Source organism: Idiotropiscis lumnitzeri, chromosome 8 (assembly GCF_059441095.1).
Source record: "Idiotropiscis lumnitzeri isolate Australia: NSW breed Sydney's pygmy pipehorse chromosome 8, RoL_Ilum_1.0, whole genome shotgun sequence".
Taxonomy (NCBI): domain Eukaryota; kingdom Metazoa; phylum Chordata; class Actinopteri; order Syngnathiformes; family Syngnathidae; genus Idiotropiscis; species Idiotropiscis lumnitzeri.
In genome coordinates, this window is record NC_142398.1 from 18,847,706 (window position 1) to 18,869,931 (window position 22,226).

The window sequence follows — 22,226 nt, forward strand, 5'->3', positions numbered from 1 at the left end:
GATAGATGTGTTAGTTTTTAACGAGTACAGAAGTGTCTTATTATATCCGAGACGCTTTGTACCAAGTCCGCATTGAAGCCGATCTGATCGGTGGATTTTTCGCCAGCTGCAACTGAAGCGTGTCATAAATTACACCGTAGCAACAGAGCTGCCAATAATCGCTGAGGAGTAAACAAGATCTATCATGAAAAAGGTCATTCGTGTCCGTCTTCTCTGCTTGTCTCTGACGGTGGCGTTTTCAAGTTCAGTTCAGAACTTTGTTGATGGCTTCACTGTATTTCTGCGCTTGTTTTGCTCCTCACGGCCTGTGGAGATGAAGCGAGACAAATCCACAAACAGTCTCTTAGTGAACAAGGTTGGTCTTCCTTTGTTCAACAGCCAAACTCAGCTTGGTGTCAGTAAAATGAAAAGAGTCCTCCAGCTGCAATAACCCAAAGCATCAATGTAAACAAATCCGACAGTGTTCTTTTTAACATTTTGATTACTTGCCAAAACTTTTTATTTCCATTTTTGGAACGTATGCAGACCTGCTAAAGCGTCACGGGTCTGTGGAGGCGTCGTTTGTTTATGTGACACGTTCAAAGTCCCCTGTGACGTACAAAAATAAATTTAAAAAAACACCTGAAAGGTCATCATGTCGGATTTACCAATTAGGGTTAATTAATTGAGTTTTTACCTTCTCTGACAAGTTGAGTGCTGCTTAGTGATGGGAAAATGAAGCTTCAATTTTGATTCATGAACCAGGTATTGTATTTTTGAGTCCTCTAGATGGCACTGTTGGTTCAAATAAAGGGTTTAAAAAATGGCAAGTCAGTGTGATTCCAGCCCAATGTTGAACAGAGAGTGCCATCTGCAGGAGTCCAAAAATACTACAATTGGTTCATGAAGCACATTTGAAGCTTCATTTACACATCACTAGTGTTGCTGCAATCAGGCAACTGCTGAACTCGCCCATGCGGCAGTGTTTTATTTCATCGAGTGCGTTCACAAAATAATCCAGAGAAAGATGACTATACCACTTGACAAAACAAAATTGAGTGTATTCAACAAAAAAACTATTTTTTCAGTGTAGATGCGTGGTGGCTTGGGGTGGCCAAACCCCTCCTGGCCACCACATAGCACCACCCCAGGCCTACCTATCAGTTTCATATGAATCGACACAAGTCTTACAACTTGACAAAAACAATTTTAAATCACGCCATTTCAACAAGACGAAATTTAATTTACATGAAAATAGGTAAAAACATTGCATAAAAACACATACCTGCAGACAATCACAAGAACAAAAAAAATCGGGTTTTGGTTTCTAAGAGACTCTCGATAGTAATAAATCATTCATTTTTATGTGTTCAGTAAAACACTTCAAAAGTAACTGATCTCACAGTGAAATGGTGTATAAAACTGAGTCCAATTTGTTTACACAAGGAATATACACTTTAAGGTGCAGTTTGCGGGCATATGAAAGCTAAATGAGTTTTGCTCCCCAATGAATTTGCAAGCTGCTCAATTCATGCCCCCACTAACCTCCCACTTTTTTGGGGGGGGGAATAAGACCGATCACTTAAAAAGCATTGTGCCAGGGAGTGAAAGTGGCAGAAGCTCAAAGAGGTTACATTTAAAACTGCATAAATCCAGTCCTGCGCATGTTTTCGAGTCACAATTATTCCAACTACACAGCCACGGGATGGATGAGACCAGGAGGAGCCACAGGAGCAGCAGGGGGAGACTCTTGACCTTTGTAGCCCAGCAACAGGATGTGTTTTTGCAGGTGTGTGATCCACTGCTCTTGAACAGACAGAGGCCCATGAAACACTTTTTCACAGAATCTGTAAAGCCAAAATAGACAAAGAAAGCAAAGTAGAGAATGAAAATGTAACGGTCCTGCAGTCTAATGGTCCTTTTGGTGCGTCTGCCCACAAATGAGTGTGTCGCCATCTAGAGGCGGCAGGATGAATCGACAATAAAATGCTGTCACCTTAATTAGCAGCACAAAGCAAAATCCACATTTGGTATAAAATCCCAACGCAGGTGCTTGTTCTCCAGAAGTGAACTCACTGACCTGCACTTAAGAGAGTAAACTTTTCCGACCAGTTTGACCAGAGGAGTTAGCGGAGGTTTGGGCAGGAGAGCCGGAATGCTTCCAGTCCGTGATGGTTGCTGCAAGTTGGCGTCTTGATTTTCTTCTCCTGCCGATGGCGTTTGTTTTGGAAGCACGAGTGCTGGGAATCACAAAAGTGGTGTTACGATCTACACTGGATCTCTTTTTGTTGTTTGCTCACCTCTTGCAGAGCGCACACCAGTGCTGCCGCACGCTCCCACAGAGTGCGTGTGGCCTTGTGGTTGTTTGGATGAACCGGCACAGACAGCCTGGTCATCTTCGCCCAATTTATGGCTCGAGAACTTCATGTTGCTGCCAGGCAATGATTCAGAATCTGCCAAAGTGGATAGCGAAACTGTTTTCTGGGAGGGAAAGAAAATAAAGGTTTTAACTCACATTTCTTCCAAATGTTTTAAAGTCATTTAATTATCAATGGATGGGCTCGACATCCTGAAATAATGTTAAATTAATTAAGGGCACTAAAAAAAACAAAAACAAAAAACGTAATTACACTGACATGGTATTGTACGACACCTGTTGCCAGCGTTTAGCGCTAGCCGAGTGCTAGCAGTCCGACTGTGGTTCTGACGTCACTTCAAGTTCAACTCATAGACCAAAATTGATTTATCTAAATTCTAAGTTCTAGAGAGGAAAATAGTGTTCTGAAATGCACAATTTAAATGCAATTATAAAATGTTGGTTATCTAAAAATTAAGACCAGTCGGCTATTCATTAGAATTTTTTTTTTTACTTCTGCATCTTTAACTAAAAAAAATAAAAAATAAAAAAAATATTTTTTTCCAAACACCCAAAATATTCAATAGCTGCAGCATTTCTTGACTACGAGTAAATGAATGAACAGCGATCAGCACACCTTCTTGATGTTGAGGTCGCCCTCGCGATAGCGCCGGGTGACAGCAGCCACCTTAAGCGGGTCCTTCCGCATCAACTCCCTGAGGCGCTCAATTGGCGAGGTCGCCCCTTCCGATTTCCATTCGAGCGCGCCCAGTTGGCGAAGGTGAGCCCGTGCGTGACTGGCTAGCGCCTTGCGGTTTTCAAAGGTGAAGCCACAAAGCTCACATGATTTGCCTAAAAACCCCCCAAAAAAGCAAACAGGATGAAGAAGTGAACATCTTGCACCCCCAAAATATCTTGACAATAATCTTTTCATTTGACCATTTATGACTCCCACATTTTATAAATAGCAGATTAACACTTTAGCTGTTCACAATGGGTATTCTTGCAAACCCCTGGAAAATAATCTTACCCGAGGTTAAAGCCCCATTCTTGCAAGATGGAGATGTGTCTTTCATGGAGTAATCCAGAGGTGAGGAGCACACGTTGGAGTTTATCTGATGGCTCTCCGATGACCTTTTAGAACCTTGAGGACTCCTCTGGATTTTCCCCGGCGAGGACGCCTCACTGGGCAAAAACTTTTCTTCACTGCGCAACATAACGTCATGGAGGAGATCAATCGGCGACGTCTTGATGCACCAGGTGAGGCCCAGCTGGCGCAGATGGGCGCGGGCGTGGCACGACAGTGCTTTGCGAGTCTCGAATAGCTGACCGCAGTAGTCGCAAAGGACTGTCGGCGGTGAGAGAACATGTGTGGGGCCTGTGAAGACGAAAAGAAATGATGGAGGGGAGTTATGTTTCAAACATTTGCAAAACAACTTGGTGAGAGTGTTACCTGCAACGAGAGCCTTGGAAGGAATTACAGGAGCAGATAAATTCAGTGGGGGAGTACTGCCACTGCTTGAGCTGGCGCCACTCACAAGAGAGACATCAACCTCCAAAGGCTCAGGCTTGGGCTTCCTGAGGAGGGGGTCCACCGCCAGACGAAAGCCTTTCTTCGCCTTGGGGGCCCGATGCACAGGACTCTGAGGAGATGTTGCAAGCTTTGGCAAAGTGGAGGGAATAGAAGACCTGGATGGGCCCGGGGCAGGCGACAGAGGCTGGGGGGCCTGAGGAGAAGCTGGTGCTGAAGAGGGTCCCGCGGAGGAGCTGGTGGTGCTGTTCACTTTTGGGGCTTGCGTGGCTTCTAACACGCCGCTGCTCACCAAATCTTCGACAGTCTCGATAGCGGACTCATCTTTGCCCAGAAGGTCAAGAACTCCAATCTGTCGCAGGTGAGACCGCGAGTGGCTAGCCAGGCCTTTGCGATTTTTACAAATCTCCCCGCAGAGAATACAAGTGAACTCCTCAGGGGGCTTTGGTCGCTTACAGGGAGGAGAAGCGGGTGGAGGCGGCAACTCTGATGGACGTTTAGTGGGAGTCCCAAGTTGACTGTTTGTGGAGAAAGGCTCTCGTTGCCGCTTGCTGGTCGACTTGAGGTCTTGGTCCTTCATGACCTGATAAAGAAAGTCAATGGGGCTGCCCTTGATGACAGTGTCGGGGATTCCCATCTGATGCAGATGGGAGCGAACGTGAGAGGACAGACCTTTACGTGTCTCATACCAGCAGCTGCAAAGCTGGCAAACATGAACCTCATCGTCGTCGTTGTTTGAAGCTGCAAAATGCAGGGGCTGATTAGTAAATAAATAAGTAGAATAAAGATAATAAATACATAGATGACAGACAGATAGAAAAAGGAAGTCATTCATTCGTTCAATTCTTTTCTGTAGAGGCTTATATGGAGTCTAGAAAAGCTGCCACGGTGTGAAAGGTGACGTACATCGGGCACACAATTGCAGTCAATCACATTACTGAGGCAGAACAGAGAGCACTACAGTGTTCCCCTTTTGCGTCTCTGTGCGTGTTAAAGTACTTACAATTACCGTAACATCAATGCTAATTTCAGTTAGCCTGTCTATGGCCTTTCACATTATATGTGAGGATTAAGCAAGCAGACTGTTGTCAGATTAAATGATGTCATTTGGCTTGGTTGAGCATTTTAGTGTTTAAATGTAAAATGTTTTATTCTGTCTTGTTTTAAGGATTAGTTTCAAGATAAACCTCCATGGCACAACTCCCCTAAGCAGCATTTGCGATTTGTGTCATTTAGACTTCACCAAATTTGCTGTCACAATCCAGAGAACCCGCGAAGAACCACCACAGGCACACGGGGAACAGCATTTTCTTATTATTGTTCATTCAAGAGACATCCCTACCTAATGTGACGGGGGCGTCCGTTTCAAGAGGTGCCCAAAGTGGCTTTCCTGTTTTTGGCTGCTCCGAGGAGGATAAACCTCTGCCCAGCTGTTGTCTAAAATCTGAATGCAATGTGTCAGGAAGCGAAACTGCTGCCATTGGGGCTGGAGAATGTTGTTGATCCACCTCCTTGGAGGTTGCCATGTTTCTAGAATCTTTGTATCAGCTGTAACTCAGAAGGTCTTGCAGTATTTCTTCTCTTATAGGCAGAGGTGCAGCTGACTGTCAAAGCAAGCAGAGGATGAACAATACATAAGATTACAATAAATGCCACAATGTGTCCAGGACATCAAGGGAAGTGATTGTTCAGTTTCAAAATCATAGTCAAATTATTTGTGATCTACAAGATGGATGGCTGACAATTTGAGATTCGGGCATTGTTCGAGTTAGTTTATTGATAATTCCACTACAGGTACGTTTTTTATTGTTTTGTTTTTGTAAATAAAATCATCTGCAAACATGAAATCAAATCATAACGACCATGAAAAACGCAACATACCCCCAAGTTTAGTTTTGTCAGTCATTAACACACTTTTTTATTTTTACGGTGAGAAGCTCAGATAAAGTAGGAAATAAATATGTAATAAAAAAAATTTATGAAGAATCCTCCCCCACTACCGCCACACACACAAAAAACAACAATAGGAGTTGACCACATTTTGTTTCGCTAAGAATGTAATCTAACGCCAGAAATTAAGTCATGAAAACGGTTTGGAAGAAAAGAAAAAGCAGTATCGTAACCGGCTCACCGATATGAACAGTTGATCACTAGTTGAAAACAAGTTCATTTACCTTCGAGCCATGTATGACTAGCCCAAGTGTCAACATAGCAAGCTTCAATTTGGCTAACCGGAACTAGCAACAACGGGGTACGTCGTTCCCTTCACAGTAAGAGCTCAACCATGCACAACGTTCAGAACCCGCGACCAATAAAAGAATATTTGAATTCAATTTGTTTTTGTTTTAGTTTGTTTTTGAAATGCAATTCTAAATTTCAAGATTATGGTGCTCTTGTAAGATTAAAGTAAAACTTAGTTGTTTAGTTTTTTCCACCAACATTTATTGATCCATTTGAGAGTGGCACGTCGTCACGAAATATATTATTAAATGGTGGCAAATGTTCTTTACAGTAATATTGAGATGATTCAATTGTTAAATAATAATCTCCAAGATGGATTTTCAGGATTTTACCAAACAGAAAACAGGAAAATTTCCTCAAATTCACACATTTTAATTTATAGACAATATTCCACATCTTTTTTGATAAATATTTATTGGACGGGGGTGGGGAACATATGAAAATGGTTATATAACTAGTAACTTATGCTACCAGATAATTATTATAAATGCCCTTGTGTTGGGGAAACGAAAGCATGGATTCCCATCGCTGTGGATTTTACCACTGGTAAAATGTATTTTGTAGGAATGTGGCACTTCCGGCTTCCTCTGTGGCACCGCCTACTTATTCCGCGCAGCCTCTGTAGGTCGCGTGCATTTTCTATTGATAATCTTGCAGCCTTACGTCGCAGAGTTCTCTTCGGTCCTCCAGACAGGTGAGAATTTGACATTTTCCCAAATTGACATATGCAAACTGTCACTATGAAACCAGTGCGAGAGTGCTAATAACTGTTTTTTGTTTTGGAACCACAAAAAGCTCAAATGTGATTGACCGACTATAGATAAGCTAACACAGAGCTAGGCGGTTCGCTTGGTACTATCCATCGGTGGGGGGGGGGGCTAATGGGTCTTTCTTTGTTCCTATGACGGCTCTCTCGATATGCTTGTTTTACCATTGCTGCTGCTAACTTTATGCAGCATTATTGTTTAATCCAGTTAAAACACACAAAAAAAGACAATGAAAAAGCCCTCCTTGTATAACCACAGCACGTGTAACAACTACTTCTCTTTTTTTTTAACAACTTTTCATTGAGTGAAATTTTTCGGTAAACACGTTTATTAAATTAATTATGTTTATGATAGGAGATTTTAGTAGACACATCTCTATTAAAGAGATCAGTACACGTGCAAACATTGCCGCTTGATTTTTTTTTTTTTCCCCACTCCCTCCTCCTTTGGCTTGTCAAGGTTATTCAAGTTTGCTAATAGGCTTTTGTTCCCTGCTGGTTGAACATGACTTGCATGTGACTCCGTGGTTCAGCTCACTGAGCGTAAAAGTAGTGCATAGATCCCCAAAAGGCTGAAAAACAGTCTTCAAAGAGACCCGTGGTAGTCCTGAAGCACTTTCAGTGTAATTGTATGTAAGCTGTTTAGTCACTGGGTCTTTTTCAGTCATTTGGTACCACGATGTCCTCCGGAAACGCAAACATCGGCAAGCCCGCCCCAGCCTTCAAAGCTACAGCTGTTGTAGATGGACAGTTTAAAGATATACAACTGTCTGACTACAAAGGTAAAATCACATTTTGTAGTTATGTTATTTATTTGTTTTTTTTACACTATTATTTTTCCACATCTGTACCCTTCAGGAAAGTATGTGGTGTTCTTCTTCTACCCTCTGGACTTCACATTTGTTTGCCCCACTGAGATTGTGGCGTTCAGCGACCGAGCGGAAGAGTTCCGCAAGATCGGCTGCGAGGTGCTCGGATGCTCCATCGACTCTCACTTTAGTCACTTGGCCTGGTGAGGAATCGTCTTGGTTCTGCTGAAAATGTTTCTTTGTCTCTAACCTGGGGTCACTATTGCACAATTTTATGCTAACTAGTACAGTTTTGGTGGATGCCTGGTGAGTTATGTTATTGTTGTCTATGACCATTCGTCTCTCCGTTGAAAAATATGACATTTTGGTTTTGTTTTCAGCTGCAGCCTGTATTACAGCGTACTGCTTATTATTCTTGTTTTCTTGTTCGGTTCAAATGGAAGATGATTTTTAGTTAGGCTTGCTTAAAAAAGCACCTCCCCGCCGGGTCAGGTTATCTACCGTCTCTCGGCTTCTCTGCGTGCACCTGATAAGTTCCCAGTGAAGCCACAAGTCTCTTATCATACTCAAATTTCTATATACAAGGTTCTGGAATATGTGATGGTGTTTAGAGTTAAGGACTCAATTGCACTTTTGAAACATTTAGCTGGTAATGATCATGATCCGGTGTCATCTTTCACATCGTTTGCAGGTTTACACAGAAGCGTTTTGTCTTTAAAACGAGTAAATCGAGTTTGTGCTCCTTGATGAACATGCTGGTCCCCTCCGTCTAGGATCAACACACCAAGGAAACAGGGAGGTCTGGGAAACATGAAAATCCCCCTGGTGGCAGACCTCACAAAGACCATTTCCAGAGACTACGGTGTGCTGAAGGAGGATGACGGCGTTTCATACAGGTGCGAGGACTCGGGACAAAATGAGGCCATGTTATAGTGTCACCACTAGAGAGGATGCACTCTTTGGAGGAATCATTTAATGTCCTCTGCCTTATGTCATGTTGCTGGATGGCTGTGTAAGTTTAGAAAAAATATATATATTGCATTATATGGTCAAATAGGTGTGTGTGTGTGTGGGGGGGGGTTAATCAAAAAATTTTCAAGCTCGCAAAATTTTTGCGGGGAGCAAATTGATGGCCTCCAAGTATAGTAGCTTATGCATCCTAAAACTGTATTTATTTGCATCATTATCATTGGCCTTCAAGTGCAGGCTTGAGTTGAAACTTGTGAAGCTCAGAAATGACTTTCTAATTTTGGGATAGAATAATGAGTCAAACCATGTCTTGTGTTTGTCAGAGGTCTGTTTGTGATTGACAACAAAGGCATTTTGAGGCAGATCACCATCAACGACTTGCCAGTGGGTCGCTCTGTGGATGAGACCCTGCGCCTGGTCCAGGCCTTCCAGCACACTGACAAATATGGTGAAGGTAAGTTTAAGAGGTTCCGAGTTCCTGATTATTGATTTTCAATATGTCCAAGCTTCATGGAGATTTACTGCCGTGATTAAATTACTTGGCAACAGCTCTCTGTCTGCAGCATTGATTTCTAGTATTTTATAGATTTAAATGGTTTTATGGTTTGTCTCCCGAATAATAATTTGTGAATATGATTTTTGCAATGCACATCACTGTTGAATTGTGTAGTAAGCGCGCCGGGTGTTGACATTTGTACTTTGTGCCTTTTTACTGCTGTGTGACTGATACGTGAACAAGCACTTTGTCCTCTCTCACAGTGTGTCCTGCAGGCTGGAAGCCAGGCAGTGACACTATCATCCCTGACGTGGAGAAGAGTAAAGCGTTCTTCTCAAAGCAGTAAACGTGAAGGTCACCTTACCAGTTTCCTGAACAGTTGCACTTGCCCTCCGTTGATTATGTGCTTCTGTAGAGCAGTCATGGACTTCCTGCTTATCCAAAGCCCAACCTATTCTCTGTTTGATACCTTGTACATCCAGTATAAAACTGGTGAGAAACCTCCGAGTCTTAAGCACTGAAATGTTCATTTCCTTTTTTTTTTTTTATTTGCAGAGCGAAATGTGAAGCGTTTCTTTTATGGTCGCCATACCATTTGTCGCCGCTAGGGTGTGCTACTCGTTTGTGACATGTATGCCCATTTTTTTCCCCCCCAACCTTCGATTCGACGATCTTATTTCACGTACAATAAGGAAAAATCTCACGACTAAACAAATCTTTCAAAAATAATATTCACTAAAATAAAGATTTTTTTTGCAAAATGTTGTACTATATGGGGATATTTAACTGAAGCTTGTATGAATGGCATCGTGGACACGCGGGTTGCTGTTGACTTGATATTGTACAGTACATTTTTTTTCACTTACCAAAAAGTGACATTGAATCAAGGTTTTCCTGTGGAACATTACCTTTCGGGCTCAGTGGATGGGAATCACTGACATATCCCACCTGAGCAGCCTGTTTGCTGCGGTTTCATGTCAAGTTTAGACATGCTGCAAACAAAGTGGTGACAGCAATATTAAACCATTTGATTATCCCTTTTAAAAGTATCTTATTAAATCAGTAAAACGACATGAACTATAAACGACTGTCAACCACGCGTTGAATTTGAATAGTGCATTGAGCGGAGAAATGATCCGAGGTCAGCTGTGCACCTCTACATGGGTTCTTACTGTCAGTTTTTTTCTGTTTGCATGATGCAGTTGAACGTCTGAGCCACAAGTGTGTCAAATGTTAGAGACTTGCAGTACACAGTCGTGTTATGTTTTCCACTCGCTCATGAGATCAACATTTAATCCAGTCTCGATATTTTCCTGTGTTACAATTATCTGTACATCCTCTTGTCTATTTCTAAACCCCATCTGACAACCAAAACTGCTTGCTTGTCTGGAACTTTTTGCTTAAACGGCTCTCCTGTTTTTCGAAGCGTACTTGGGGAAACTGAAAGCAGAAGTGGGGAACTCCCATGTAGCTCATTGACAAACCATCTCACACTCACACACCACCACACTTGAGTGCTGCGGCCTCTCTGACCAGCATTGTAGGAGGGAGTTCCCGGAAACATATCAGTGTTGTGACGTTTGTGAGAAAAGTGCCCCATATAAGGAGTGCAAGTACGTCAATAGAAAAACAATCCTATCTGGGGCGTTGAAGGTCAGGAAATTGAAGTGCTGACAAGGCAGATGATTCTGACAACAGCCCGTCAGTGTTCTCGAGAAATACCTCAATAATTCCAACGAGGTGACATTTCAAAAAAAGCTCAGAACACCAAGACGAAAACAACACATTTCTCAATTGCAACATTTACTTAAATATACTGTACAGGTACAAAAAAAATGGTCAGGTTCAACCTAACAGCAGAAATAAGTTACAAGAGAATTTGAAGAGAATGTACAATGTAAACAGGACACGTCGTGTTCCAAAACGCCCAAAGCGTGTTCGTTTTCACTGATTTCCATGTACTTCAGTTTCAGTCACAACAATCCAGTTCCCGTGCTGTCAGTGCATTTCCAGTCCAGTGTTTTCAAAGTGCTAATAAAGTTCGGCTTCCTCAGTAGGATTTGACTTTCGGAGACAGCATGAGCTGGCAGCCGCTGCTCATATGCGTCATGACTTTCTGTTTGAGTTGGGCCACCTGCTCCCGTAGAAGAGAAGCCGTGTTGGACAGCCCCGCGTTGTCTGTTTTCAGAACCTTCACTCTGTCCTCCAAACGGGCGATGCGCTCCAGCTTGCGCCGCCGACACTTGGACGCCGCCAGCCGGTTCCGGTGCCGCTTGCGCTCCGCCTTGATTCGCTCCTGGTTCTCCAGGTCGATGGGGGACATGGGTGGCGAGCTGTTGTCGCTGCTTGGCATGTCCGGGACGGTTTGGGGCTCCTCCTTGAGGCCGCCGAAGCGCTGTGCGTGCAGCCCGGCGCCAGCCAACGAGTGTTGGAAGGAGTGGGGGGTGTGCGCCGCGCCTTGGGGGTGATGCGACTGGGGGTGGTGGTGGTGGTGGTGGTGGTGGTAGGGATGGTGCGGCAGGTAGCTGATGGTGGCGGACGGGTAGCTGACAGCCGACGACAGGCCGGGGTTCGTGGAGCAACTGCTCAGGTTAGTGTATTCAAGCGGCTCCGGCTGCATGGGTGACCCGAACACCGAACCGGGCGCCGAGCAGGCGACACCACCGGTTCCGATGGACACGTTGGGCGGCGCCATCTGGTTCATCTTGTGCAAGTCGTCCAGAGCTTTCACGAAACCTTCGGCGAAGCCCTCCTGCTCCTCTGTGATCCCGCGGTTGTACAGGTACTGGCTCGGCGTCGGCGTGGTGGTGATGAGCCCGTTGCTGTTCTGGATGATGAGTCGCTCCAAATCCGGAGAGGCGAGTTTGAGCGAGCCCGAGTCCGCCGTGGCCGCCGAATACAACTCGGAGTCGGCGCGCAGGTGGTGAGACTTGAAGTTGGAGCTCCGATAAGGATCGGACAAGTTCAAGTTCATGTTCTGCTTTAGTAACTTGTAGTCTGACAGGGCTGCGCCTGGATGGCCATAAGCAGAGAGAAACGAGTCGTCATAAAAAGGCTGTTCCATTATTGTGGACATATTCGCTTTAAAATCAGACAGGCAAATACGCTACAAGAGTTCGTGAAGGTGTCCCAACTCAATCTCCAGCAAGTCCGGATGTATTATTATTTCGAAGAGCACTATTAAAAAAAAACAGCAAAACTTCCAAAATAGAGGAACGCTACTATACCAAGTCGTCGATTTGTACCTTTAGTTGGAATCAAAGCGTAGTCCAGTGACTAATTCAGATGTTTTCATCCCACTCGTGTGTTGGTGAGTCTTTAATTTTGAAAACCTGTCTGACCGACTCTCTCGTTTCCTTTTTTATGATATGCTGCCGACCAGTTTCACTCTATTTATACCATCAGCTCGCAGCCGAGAGAAACACCCGATCCGAGGCCCTGATTGGTCGCTGCCTCCTCGTGGCCCCGCCCCCAGGATGTCAGACGCGCGTAATGACGCACGTTGCCAGTAACCACCACTGTAAACACGGCGAGGCCCTTTCGCCTGGAGGAAAAGTCGAAAAGGTAAATACGAAACGCCACAAGAGTGCTTTCACGATCACAGGCACAGCTTCCTGCCAACGAGCCTCGCGGGTCAAATTCAACCCAGCAGACAAGAGCACACTGGCAAGTCCACTCGCAGACTCCGCCCCATACCAGATCAATACACGGACACTGAGTCATTGATCCAAACTGATATCGGTTAGTCCATATTTGGGTATTCTGGCACTCCGGTTCCTCCCTGACACAAGCGGGAAGCCAATCCCCTTCTGGCGCGCTTCCAGTTGGACGGGACGTGGGAGGCTGCCCTCCTTCAAGCCTCAGGCAGGCACCACACATGAGGTGAGCAAAGGGTGTGTAAAACGTGGGCGTGACTGCTTCAAAAAATGCATGGAGCAGGGTGCCGGTATGGTGACAATAGACAATATTTTGACATTATCACGCCTTAATCTGTTTGCAAAAATCTGGACCAACACTGTCATTGTTTTAAATCCAATGTATTTGAACACCACCAGTCCATTTTCTATACTGTTTGCCCATTTGCGAGTCAGTCATTTGTTTGCTGCCATTTGTTCATTTTTTAAATTCGACCAAGAAGGATCATCACTCCTCTGTTTCTCTCGGACACTTAATTACACAAACTGCTAAGAAAGAGTGACAATTTCTGTGTTAGCAATATTGTCAGGTCAAAGTTGACAGAGCCTACATCTACAAATGTACACCTTCAATTCAGTTGAAATGTTTCTTTTTGGCCCCAGGAAAAAAATAAAATTATTCACCTTCACTATTAAGCTCCGAATGGAAAAATTAATTAGAACAGTTTAGAAACTATATTTAGAACTTTAATTTGTGTGTCTTTAACATGTGTTGTAAAGGGACTAATGTTGCTGTCAACAAATCTCTGAGATATGTCAAAGAAGGCAACAGGCACGTCACCTGCGACGAGCACCTGCTTGATGACGGCCTCTGAATCATTTCCAAGTGGATGTGCCCAAGCATGTTTTTACATTTTGGCTCCCCTTCCCAATGTTCTGTCATGCGGAGGCTTCATTTGTCCATACTAATTTTTGACAGCAGGAAAGTGTACGCACAGTCGTGTGGATTAGAGCATGTGTTCCAATTGACACCTTATTATGGAAACGTTTATTATATAAAAGCTCAGAGTCCATGATTGTCCCGTTTATCTGGAATTTGGTTTAATCGTTAGTTTAGTTTGAAAGTAATTAGCGATTGGTTGCATGACCCAAGAAAGCAAATGTGTCAGATAAGGAGTTTATTACTTCACTGGACCCTTACGGTAATTGCTTCAATTTGGTGCTCAATGTTTTGTAAGCACAGTAGAAAAGCAAGAATAAGCATCTTTATTTCAGGCCTCACATATTGCACATCAGCAGAGTTTCCAAAAAGAAATCTGGCCGTCAATATTTTCCTGATGACACATATTGTCACAAGAAAAACGTCATACAGAATAAGATTACGTTAGATCAGGTGTGGGCAAACTACGGCCCGGGGGTCACTTGCGGCCCGTTAAACATTTTAATCCAGCCCGCCGGATTTGAAAAAAATTAAATTAATAAACCTTGTTCATGTTTTATTTTCTAAATGCTGTGTTTTTCATAAAGACATATATTGTTGTAATACTTTTGTTCACTTTCATTTAAAATTAAATGTATTTTTTTTCTCCGATTAGGTGAGGTTACCTGAACACTCCATCCATCTGCTACTGGTCCGGCCCCTGTGTCAAATTTTAGAACCCATTGTGCCCCGCCAATCAAAATGTTTGCCCACCCCTGCGTTAGATAATAACTAACTGGGGGGTGATGTATTATTCAAAATAAAAAAATACTTAAATAATTAACTGGACTAAGGAGTCAACCGGGGTGTGTGTGTGTGTGAGTGCTTGTGGGGTGGTGTTTTCAACGAGGCCCCCATCATGCTTGGGGTCCCTACAAAGTCCGCCCAACATGTAGATAACAATTTAGTTCTGAATTGTAGAGCTATAGCATGAAATATTTTTCCACCATTGAAGTTGTCCAGATTTATACAGACTCGGGCTTTCTGGCGTCTGTCGGCCCGCCCACCAGACGAGCCAACCACCGATCTGCTTGCTAGCCTGCTAGCCCATTAGCCCATGGACGACAGACTGGCGTCGGGGTTGTCCATAAATCACCGCCTCACTCGGTTGTGTGTGGGCCCACACGACCGTAACTCTTCAGGGAACGTTGACTGTTAATTGCACGCAGCGTCGCAGCACGCATTATGCAGCCAGATCAGACAATTGAGCACATTTGACTTTTGCTTGTGCTTTAATACTGGTGGTTCAAAAAGTTGTTCATTGGCCTGATAGGAGGATTCTTGACTGTGTTTTATTCATTGTATATATATATATATATATATATATATATATATATATATTTTTTTTTTATTTTTTTTTATTTTTTATTTTATTTTATTTTATTTTATTTTATTTTTTGAGTTCATCACAGACGCAGAGGCTCCGATTCTTATTTATGTACAGAGACGTACTGGAGCAGAATTTGCACACCTCATACATTCAATTTTGTTGCCGCCGTTGAGTGCTGCGGTGATTCGTGTTGGCACCTACGAGGGCAAGCAAAAGGAGGAGAAAAATGAGAAAACTACAGAGGAGCCTATAGATTCGTTTCCTCTTCTTCGCTAGCTGTTTAGCAACATATGTGATTCATTCAACTTATTGGGCGCCACTTTGAGCAACATCGGTCATTTTTAGAAATAAACCAATAAATAAACCTCGCCGAGAGGGAGTAACACAATTACCTTTCGTACACAATCACAAAAGGAAACTAATGATTTAACAATTACAATGAAACAATAACAGATAATGATAATTAAAAAAAATTAAACAAAAATATTTAAAATGAAATCCATACAGCTATGTCCACTGCAATTTGTAACACCGTTAACGGGATGTTACATTATTTTAAATAAAATGTAAATTATTACATTGGATGACAGTGAAATTGTGAAGCATACTTTGAGATATTACGGAAATTAGAGTCCAGTCTATTTCACAAAAGTCATCAGAATATTGTTAAATCCATCAAGTCGCTCCTTTGATTTCAAATCCAAAAGTTTCTGTCAGGAAAGGACAAAACGCTCTCCCCTGGTGACTTTAACTCCCACAAACAACCCCACTGCTTATGCCGCGACTTCATGAAATGAACCGGAAGTAACGTTTCTCGGAGTCTTGGGCAAGGTCTTCCATACTGGAAGCTTGGTGACCTGGAAGCGGCCTGTAGGTGTTGTGAGTCAGGTACGGCTAATCGTCACGGCAACAAGATGGCTGTCCCCGCGAGGTGAGAACAACTCAGTCCAACACACGGCAAGTGTATGAAGTCACACTCTGAGTCACTCCTTCAAGTAGGCCCGGCTTGTTTAATTTAACGCTAACGAGATGACATTGCCAGTCGTCCCTTCCTGCTAACATGCTGCCCTCCCCCACCACCCCCCCAAAAAAAAATCCACCCCCTCCCCATCTTTGTTATTTGGCTGCCTGTGGGAAATCGAACCCCTTGTGCATGTAATCGCTTTAATGAAGGCCCGTTTAATCAGCATATTTTCGCTCTGTAGCTCGCAGATAGTGCCAAGGAGCCTCGTAGCCATGCGAGACCTTTAGCACAAGACAGGCCGATTGCTGGGGCCAAATGAGTGTGGCGGGAAAAGGCAGTCGAATCCAGCGCTTCCCCCGGGCTGACACATCTCATATGGAGCTGTCCTTCCTACTTCCCCTCCATCCACATGGATGCTTAAACTCCCTGTCACTGGGCCAATCCGTGGAAAAGGCAAACGGAGGGAAGGGCAGAGTTTTATGCGGCATACTTGTTTGTCATTAACTGAGGTGGTTTCTAAATTGGAAAAAATGTGACCCAAATTGAGGAATAAACTTTGAATAGAGGCTGCGTGACATGATTCTGTCAACGTCGTTGACTGAGCGTGACGCTGTTCTGACATATTATGTTGCAACAGTTACACTGTGAGTTTGAAAATTTCTGTTCCAATTTTTTAAATCTTAGCATGCACAATAAATGAGTTGTGTGGCCTTGTTATATAATATATATATATATATATATATATAGCCAAAATCAATTTGAATTTGTTATTTTTTTTTTAATATATATTTTATATTTTATTTCTATTTAATTTTATTTTCAGCAGCAAATGGTGCAATAAGTCTGTCAAAAATGTTTACAGATTGAACAAGGATATTATTTTTTTTTAATGTTAGGCAAATTGATGCACTTCAAATATTTTCTTTTCCAGTCTGATAAACAATTTCCCAAGGTTATTCTTGTGAATTGAACTATATGTCTTTCTTTTTGTTTTTCTTTATGTGAACACGGATACAATGTTATGCAGAGGTGTGCCTGTAACTATTTTGCAGACAAATGCCATTATTTAAAGTTGCGCGAATCGTTTCCTTCTTGCTGGGGGGGGGGTGGGGGGTTCGGGGGGCGTAACAGAAAATAAAATAAAGCGCTGCCCTAAACCATCATTTTGCAACATTAATATCATGTCTAAAACATCTACCTGCTCAGTCATTACAGACATCCAATTCACGAGCAGTATAAAAAAAAAGGCGCTCCAAAGAAATAAATACATTTATGATTGACGCCGAGTTCTGATCTCCTAGATTTCCATCAACCGATAATATCTCAATATTTATCAGACATTTCCTTCTCCTAAATGTGAACAAAAAAAAAAAGGCATCGTACTGATATGACCTTGGCCCAGGAAGTGGTTCCGCGTGCATGGGCTCGACTTCAAAACGAACAGCGGAAGCCCAGACAGGTCATAGACAGACAAACATGACAGTAACGTGACAGAGGTGAGTAAGAAGCCAGACACTCCCATTTCTACAGACAGAATACGTCATAACATTGCATGAATGCTGATATACTGTCAGTGACTGAACTCTTACTCACGATACCATTACGTCACCCGCCATACATTATTAATTGGTGCTAATGGCTAATTTGCATCTCTTTTGTTTTTTGCCACTACTTTATTTTGAGTTTCTGTGTATCGTACTTTATTATTTGATCGACTAATTCTACATATTTATTGTTCAAATTACTATAAGGAATACAGTAGTTTTGATTATTCTCACAGCTTTGCTAACATAGTGAATTGAGTAACAAAACATTCCTCATGCTAAAAGAATTCACCTACTTGTGTTTTTTTTTCTAGACGGGTGGGCTCTCTCTCTCTCTCTCTCTCTCTCTCTCTCTCTCTCTCTCTCTCTCTCTCTCTCTCTCTCTCTCTCTATATATATATATATATATATATATATATATATATATATATATATATACATTATTTTTTTATGTAAAGAGTCGTAAAACATACAGCTTAATGTTGAGAGTAAAAGAAAAAAAAATAAAATTAAAAAAAATCATCAGAAAAATATATACTCTAGAAAAGCACAAATACCCGAAAAACCTCCCGCCACTAGTTTTATAGCATGTAATGTAATCATGTAGAAAAATGCTTGCCCAATTGTCCTTTGTCCACTAGTATTTCAGATCACTAAAATATAAAATAGAATATAATTTTTGGGGTGACATAGACTCCCATTACAGTACATGCTGTATAATGGTGCTTTTCAAAAAGTCTTTAGTTCCTTTCTGCGGAGATGTGGTGAGATGCGTTTTGCGTTGGCCTGCTGCCAGGGACTTCCTCTTTGCATGAAAATAAGAGAAGTGAATATGAGTTCAGTAAGGGGAGGTCTCCAGCATGGCACGTTTTCATTTCCCCAATAAGTTGCAGTCAGCGTTGGGGCAAATGTGGCATTGAGAGGTCAGCAGCAGGCTCCAGTTTGAAAACGTACATAGAAATCTGAGAATCAGCATTAAAAAAAAAAATCTATACATAAGCGGTTATTTTACAGAATTTTTAAAACATACTGTATGTGCCTTGGCTCAATGAAGTTTTATCCTGCCTCAAAATATTTATATATTTTTCAAGAATTTCAAATATTTTTCAGTACGCAGGAGCATTTCATTTCCACTCAATTGAGCCATGAATGTTTCCTTGAAAAAGATTTTCACGCAGTCTCACCTCGTGTGAAGGTCTTGACCTCACGTTTAACATTTCTGCATTTTTCCTCAACTAAACTAAAACTTGCCGCAAGGACAAGGATTAGTAATTTCATTGATATTTTACTGGTCTATCGGAACATTCTACTGCTATTAAACACAAGAGCTTTATCTAAAATCCTGTCTTAACAAAGATAATAATGTTACGTGTTGCTTCGGAAAAAATTTCAGGAAAGTCAGACATTTTTCATGGGGATGAATAATAATGAACATATGTTAATTTATACGACTTAACGTGGGAATAGCAGCTAAGCTTTGTCAATTTAGTCTTGAGGCTTGCTTGTCTGTGCCTTTGTGAGATCGGAATAATGTTTCCTCGGCCAATCCTTCATTTGCATAAAATCCGGGCAGTCAGAGGCGCAGTACCCCCCCCGAGTACGCCTTGCTTAATAATGCGTGAACAGAAATAGACTCACTGGGGTCCATCACAAGTAAACTGCAAGATCTCCCCTTGCGGATGATGTTAGTCGGTCGTGCAAGTCACGTGGGCATTTGGAGACCGCCTTGCCATCCGATCGGGCCCCCTGAAATAGTGACAGGGCGTCCTATTAAAATATTTTTTTTACGATCATAAGATCAGAGGAATTGTCCCACGCTGGTGTCGTATTTCCGAATGAAATACCATGACGTCCTCCAGCGGCAAATTTTCTGCCTACGCCTTGATCTAATATATAAAAATTGCACGCAGAATTAGACCTGCTTTTTCCGAGTCTAAAATCTCATCTACTTTTTGTACCGGTGAGGTGTCTGCCAAATTTACAATCACGCTGAACTAGACAATTGCCCCCGGCACAAAAATGACGATGCCCGTTTTTTGCGTTGTTTCTCACCGAGCGCAGGCTACTTTCAGTTACGAAATTATCGGATGAGTCAAGGGTCAAAATTTCCCCCCGCTGTACATCAGTACATGAGATGAGCTTGTGCGCGCCCCCCTTTTTTGTGCGTCCTTGCTCGCGAATGAGGACACCTGCATTATGGAGGAAGACTTTCAAAAGAGCCACAAATAAGATGGAGGGGAAGGACATTGTGGTTGATGGCGAGAGTGGGGTTGAAACTGTGTGGGCGCGTTCTGATGTTCTCACTGTCACCGAGACAAACACGCAACGACACCGGCCGGCATTACCGCTTGGAAAGAAGGGAGTGCGGATTCTTATTTTCTGCATGTGGGCTGATCGTCAAAAGAAGAAGGATCGTTTTACTGTATCATTCAGTCAATGATGTCATTGTTTTCATCCATTTTCTCGTTTGGTTTTCCTGATCACTCAACTCAGGATTAAATTGCCTACAGCATTACAGTCATCACACAAACTAACGCAACCTCCTAATTAGTCAATCAATCCCCCTTAAACTTTCACCCGCAGTTAGACTGATTTCTTTGTTTGTCTTTCACTTTTGTGTTGAGATGACACCGGCCTACGGTCTTCACATCTGTTACCAGAAACGTCTATCTAAGGAATTAAAATTTTATACAGTCTCATTGACTTTTTTTTTTTTTTTGTCTCACTTGATCTTTCCATGGCGGTGAATTAATTGTTTGAAGTAAGTCAATTCTAGTTTAGGTTTTACTGCTCCAATTGGTATAGAGAGTAAATAAATGTCATTATTTAATTGATCACGTGTCAAGCTTTCCAATGGTGTCGCCATGACGCCTTTAGATCACTGCCGTCAAACTCAAGGCCCGGGGGCCATATCTGGCCCTCGTCTTCATTTTATGTGGCCTGCAAAGGGCAAATCACGTGCACCGGGATTTCTTTTCTTCCCTTTTATCAACATTTAGATATAAGATATTGCCATTTATTTGTTACAAAGCGTTCCCCTTTTAAAATAATTTCAAGAATTGTTGAATAAACAATTACTGACTTCTGATTTCAAAACTGGCTTTCCCTTCAATTTGTTGTGTGTATGTGATAATGATAATGATCACACATTGATATGGGTTCACAGCCATAACAGCCCTCTGAGAAAACCAGAACTCCCAAAAATGAGTTTGACACCTCAGCTCTAGCGAGTAGATTGAATCTCTTTGAAAATATGTAAATGCATTCAGTCCAAGACGGCAAATGAGAGTAATTATACACCTGTTTTATATCTTAAGTGAGGACAAAAGCTTTGTGAAATGCATTTCAAGCGTTTGAAACTGGTTCCCACAAATGTTAGTCCCTTTCCGAAGGACGCATCAACAAATTCTGTGGAAGAGGCTTGTCTGTGGCATGCCCTGCTTTAACCCAAAGCCATGCATGCCTTGTGGGAATCTTGGGTTTAATTCTTTTATTAATAACATTTGCAAAGTCAGGCGTGTTTCATATGAATAGAATGAGGGTGGAGTTGTCGTTAAGAGAGACACATTAGTCTCAGTGTCTCAAAATGTCCTGTTCAGACATGAACAGGACATTTTGAGTTACTGAGAGCCGCTACGAACAAATATTTGTGAACGACGGAGTGTTTCAGGAGCTTGATGGCGGCAAGAGTCATTCAAGAGAAATACAGCATGTAGAGATTCTAATCAAATTTCACGTTCAGTCATGTTACTTCCATGCCAGCACTTTTTTTTAATGAATAATTCTAACATTTTTCCCTAAAAATTCAATAAAAAAAAAAAAGTCATCCATACGGCATCATTTTTTGCTGGGCATGTTGCGTCGCTACATAAATTCTCATTAGTGAGGTTGTAAGTTAGTTGTGTCGATGAGCCGTGATCCATCCGTGCTCTGCGATTCGTCATCACCCACAACAAATTTGGGCCTCACCTCAATTCAAATGTTCTTTCAGAACAATGCTTCTTCATAAATGGTACACAGTTGGAAAGCCTGTTTGGTTCCCTTTCAAACAAAAGCCCGTTGGCAGGGAACATGCATTGGTAGGAGGAGCGCTACTATTGATCGTTCGGGTTGCGCGCATGCCCGTGACAAATAGTTTCTTGATTGGCTTGAGTACTGATAGAATAAAGAAGAACCAAATATTCTTACTCGCGGTGCCGCCGGATGGCATTCCGCTTCCGAACCGGGAATGTTCTGTGGCTCGCTCCGACGCTAGCCAATCCCACGAGTTTCAGTTGGGTTGCGGTCAGGATGGTTGCCAGGTCACTCCATTCTTTTTACAGCCATGCTTGCCAACTTCCGTGGGCAGAAAGAACCTGTATTCATGGCCGGAAATAGCATCTCTGCATGTGTTCAGGTTCGGGTGCCAATCGGGCACCGTAATAGCAACAGCAGAATGATCAATTTGCTAGAGGCACCGAAGATTTGGCACATATTACGAGGGTACGATGCAGTTACTCAGTCACGCTGCTCATCCCGAAAACGTCCCTTACAAATGGGCCAACATTAAAAACAGCATTTGCTGTTTAGCATACATGAAGACCGGCGAGCATTTGAAGATGAGAGAAAGTCAATCGATGCTATTGCG

At 42.5% G+C, this 22,226-nt stretch overlaps 3 protein-coding genes across 5 annotated transcripts; 1 reads left to right on the top strand and 2 right to left on the bottom strand.

The window, feature by feature from the left end:
- Positions 1 to 1,043: 1,043 nt before the first annotated feature.
- Positions 1,044 to 6,135, bottom strand: wiza (WIZ zinc finger a). Of its 3 annotated transcripts, none has more exons than XM_088302194.1 (8): positions 5,209 to 5,353; positions 4,539 to 4,607; positions 3,789 to 4,449; positions 3,366 to 3,713; positions 2,973 to 3,187; positions 2,280 to 2,460; positions 2,060 to 2,219; positions 1,044 to 1,826 (listed from the first exon to the last, which is right to left on the bottom strand). In XM_088302194.1, exons 2-8 carry the CDS (start codon positions 4,587 to 4,589, stop codon positions 1,670 to 1,672), a joined length of 1,773 nt encoding a protein of 590 aa, XP_088158320.1. In that variant the 5' UTR covers positions 4,590 to 4,607; positions 5,209 to 5,353; the 3' UTR covers positions 1,044 to 1,669. The 3 variants fall into 3 exon arrangements, with proteins under 3 accessions (XP_088158320.1, XP_088158318.1, XP_088158319.1); XM_088302192.1 differs by adding an exon at positions 6,041 to 6,135 and having other exon boundaries at positions 1,045 to 1,826; positions 3,789 to 4,607; positions 5,209 to 5,470; XM_088302193.1 differs by adding an exon at positions 5,998 to 6,096 and having other exon boundaries at positions 1,045 to 1,826; positions 3,789 to 4,607; positions 5,209 to 5,470.
- A 535-nt stretch (positions 6,136 to 6,670) lies between these two features.
- prdx2 (peroxiredoxin 2) lies at positions 6,671 to 9,908 on the top strand. The gene is made up of 6 exons (XM_088302196.1): positions 6,671 to 6,801; positions 7,538 to 7,655; positions 7,732 to 7,885; positions 8,456 to 8,578; positions 8,975 to 9,105; positions 9,411 to 9,908. Exons 2-6 carry the CDS (start codon positions 7,553 to 7,555, stop codon positions 9,491 to 9,493), a joined length of 594 nt encoding a protein of 197 aa, XP_088158322.1. The 5' UTR covers positions 6,671 to 6,801; positions 7,538 to 7,552; the 3' UTR covers positions 9,494 to 9,908.
- Positions 9,909 to 10,933: 1,025 nt separating this feature from the next.
- Positions 10,934 to 12,519, bottom strand: LOC148332569 (transcription factor JunB-like). The gene has a single exon (XM_088303373.1). The coding sequence runs from the start codon at positions 12,221 to 12,223 to the stop codon at positions 11,198 to 11,200; it is 1,026 nt and encodes a 341-aa protein (XP_088159499.1). The 5' UTR covers positions 12,224 to 12,519; the 3' UTR covers positions 10,934 to 11,197.
- Between the last annotated feature and the right edge of the window lie 9,707 nt (positions 12,520 to 22,226).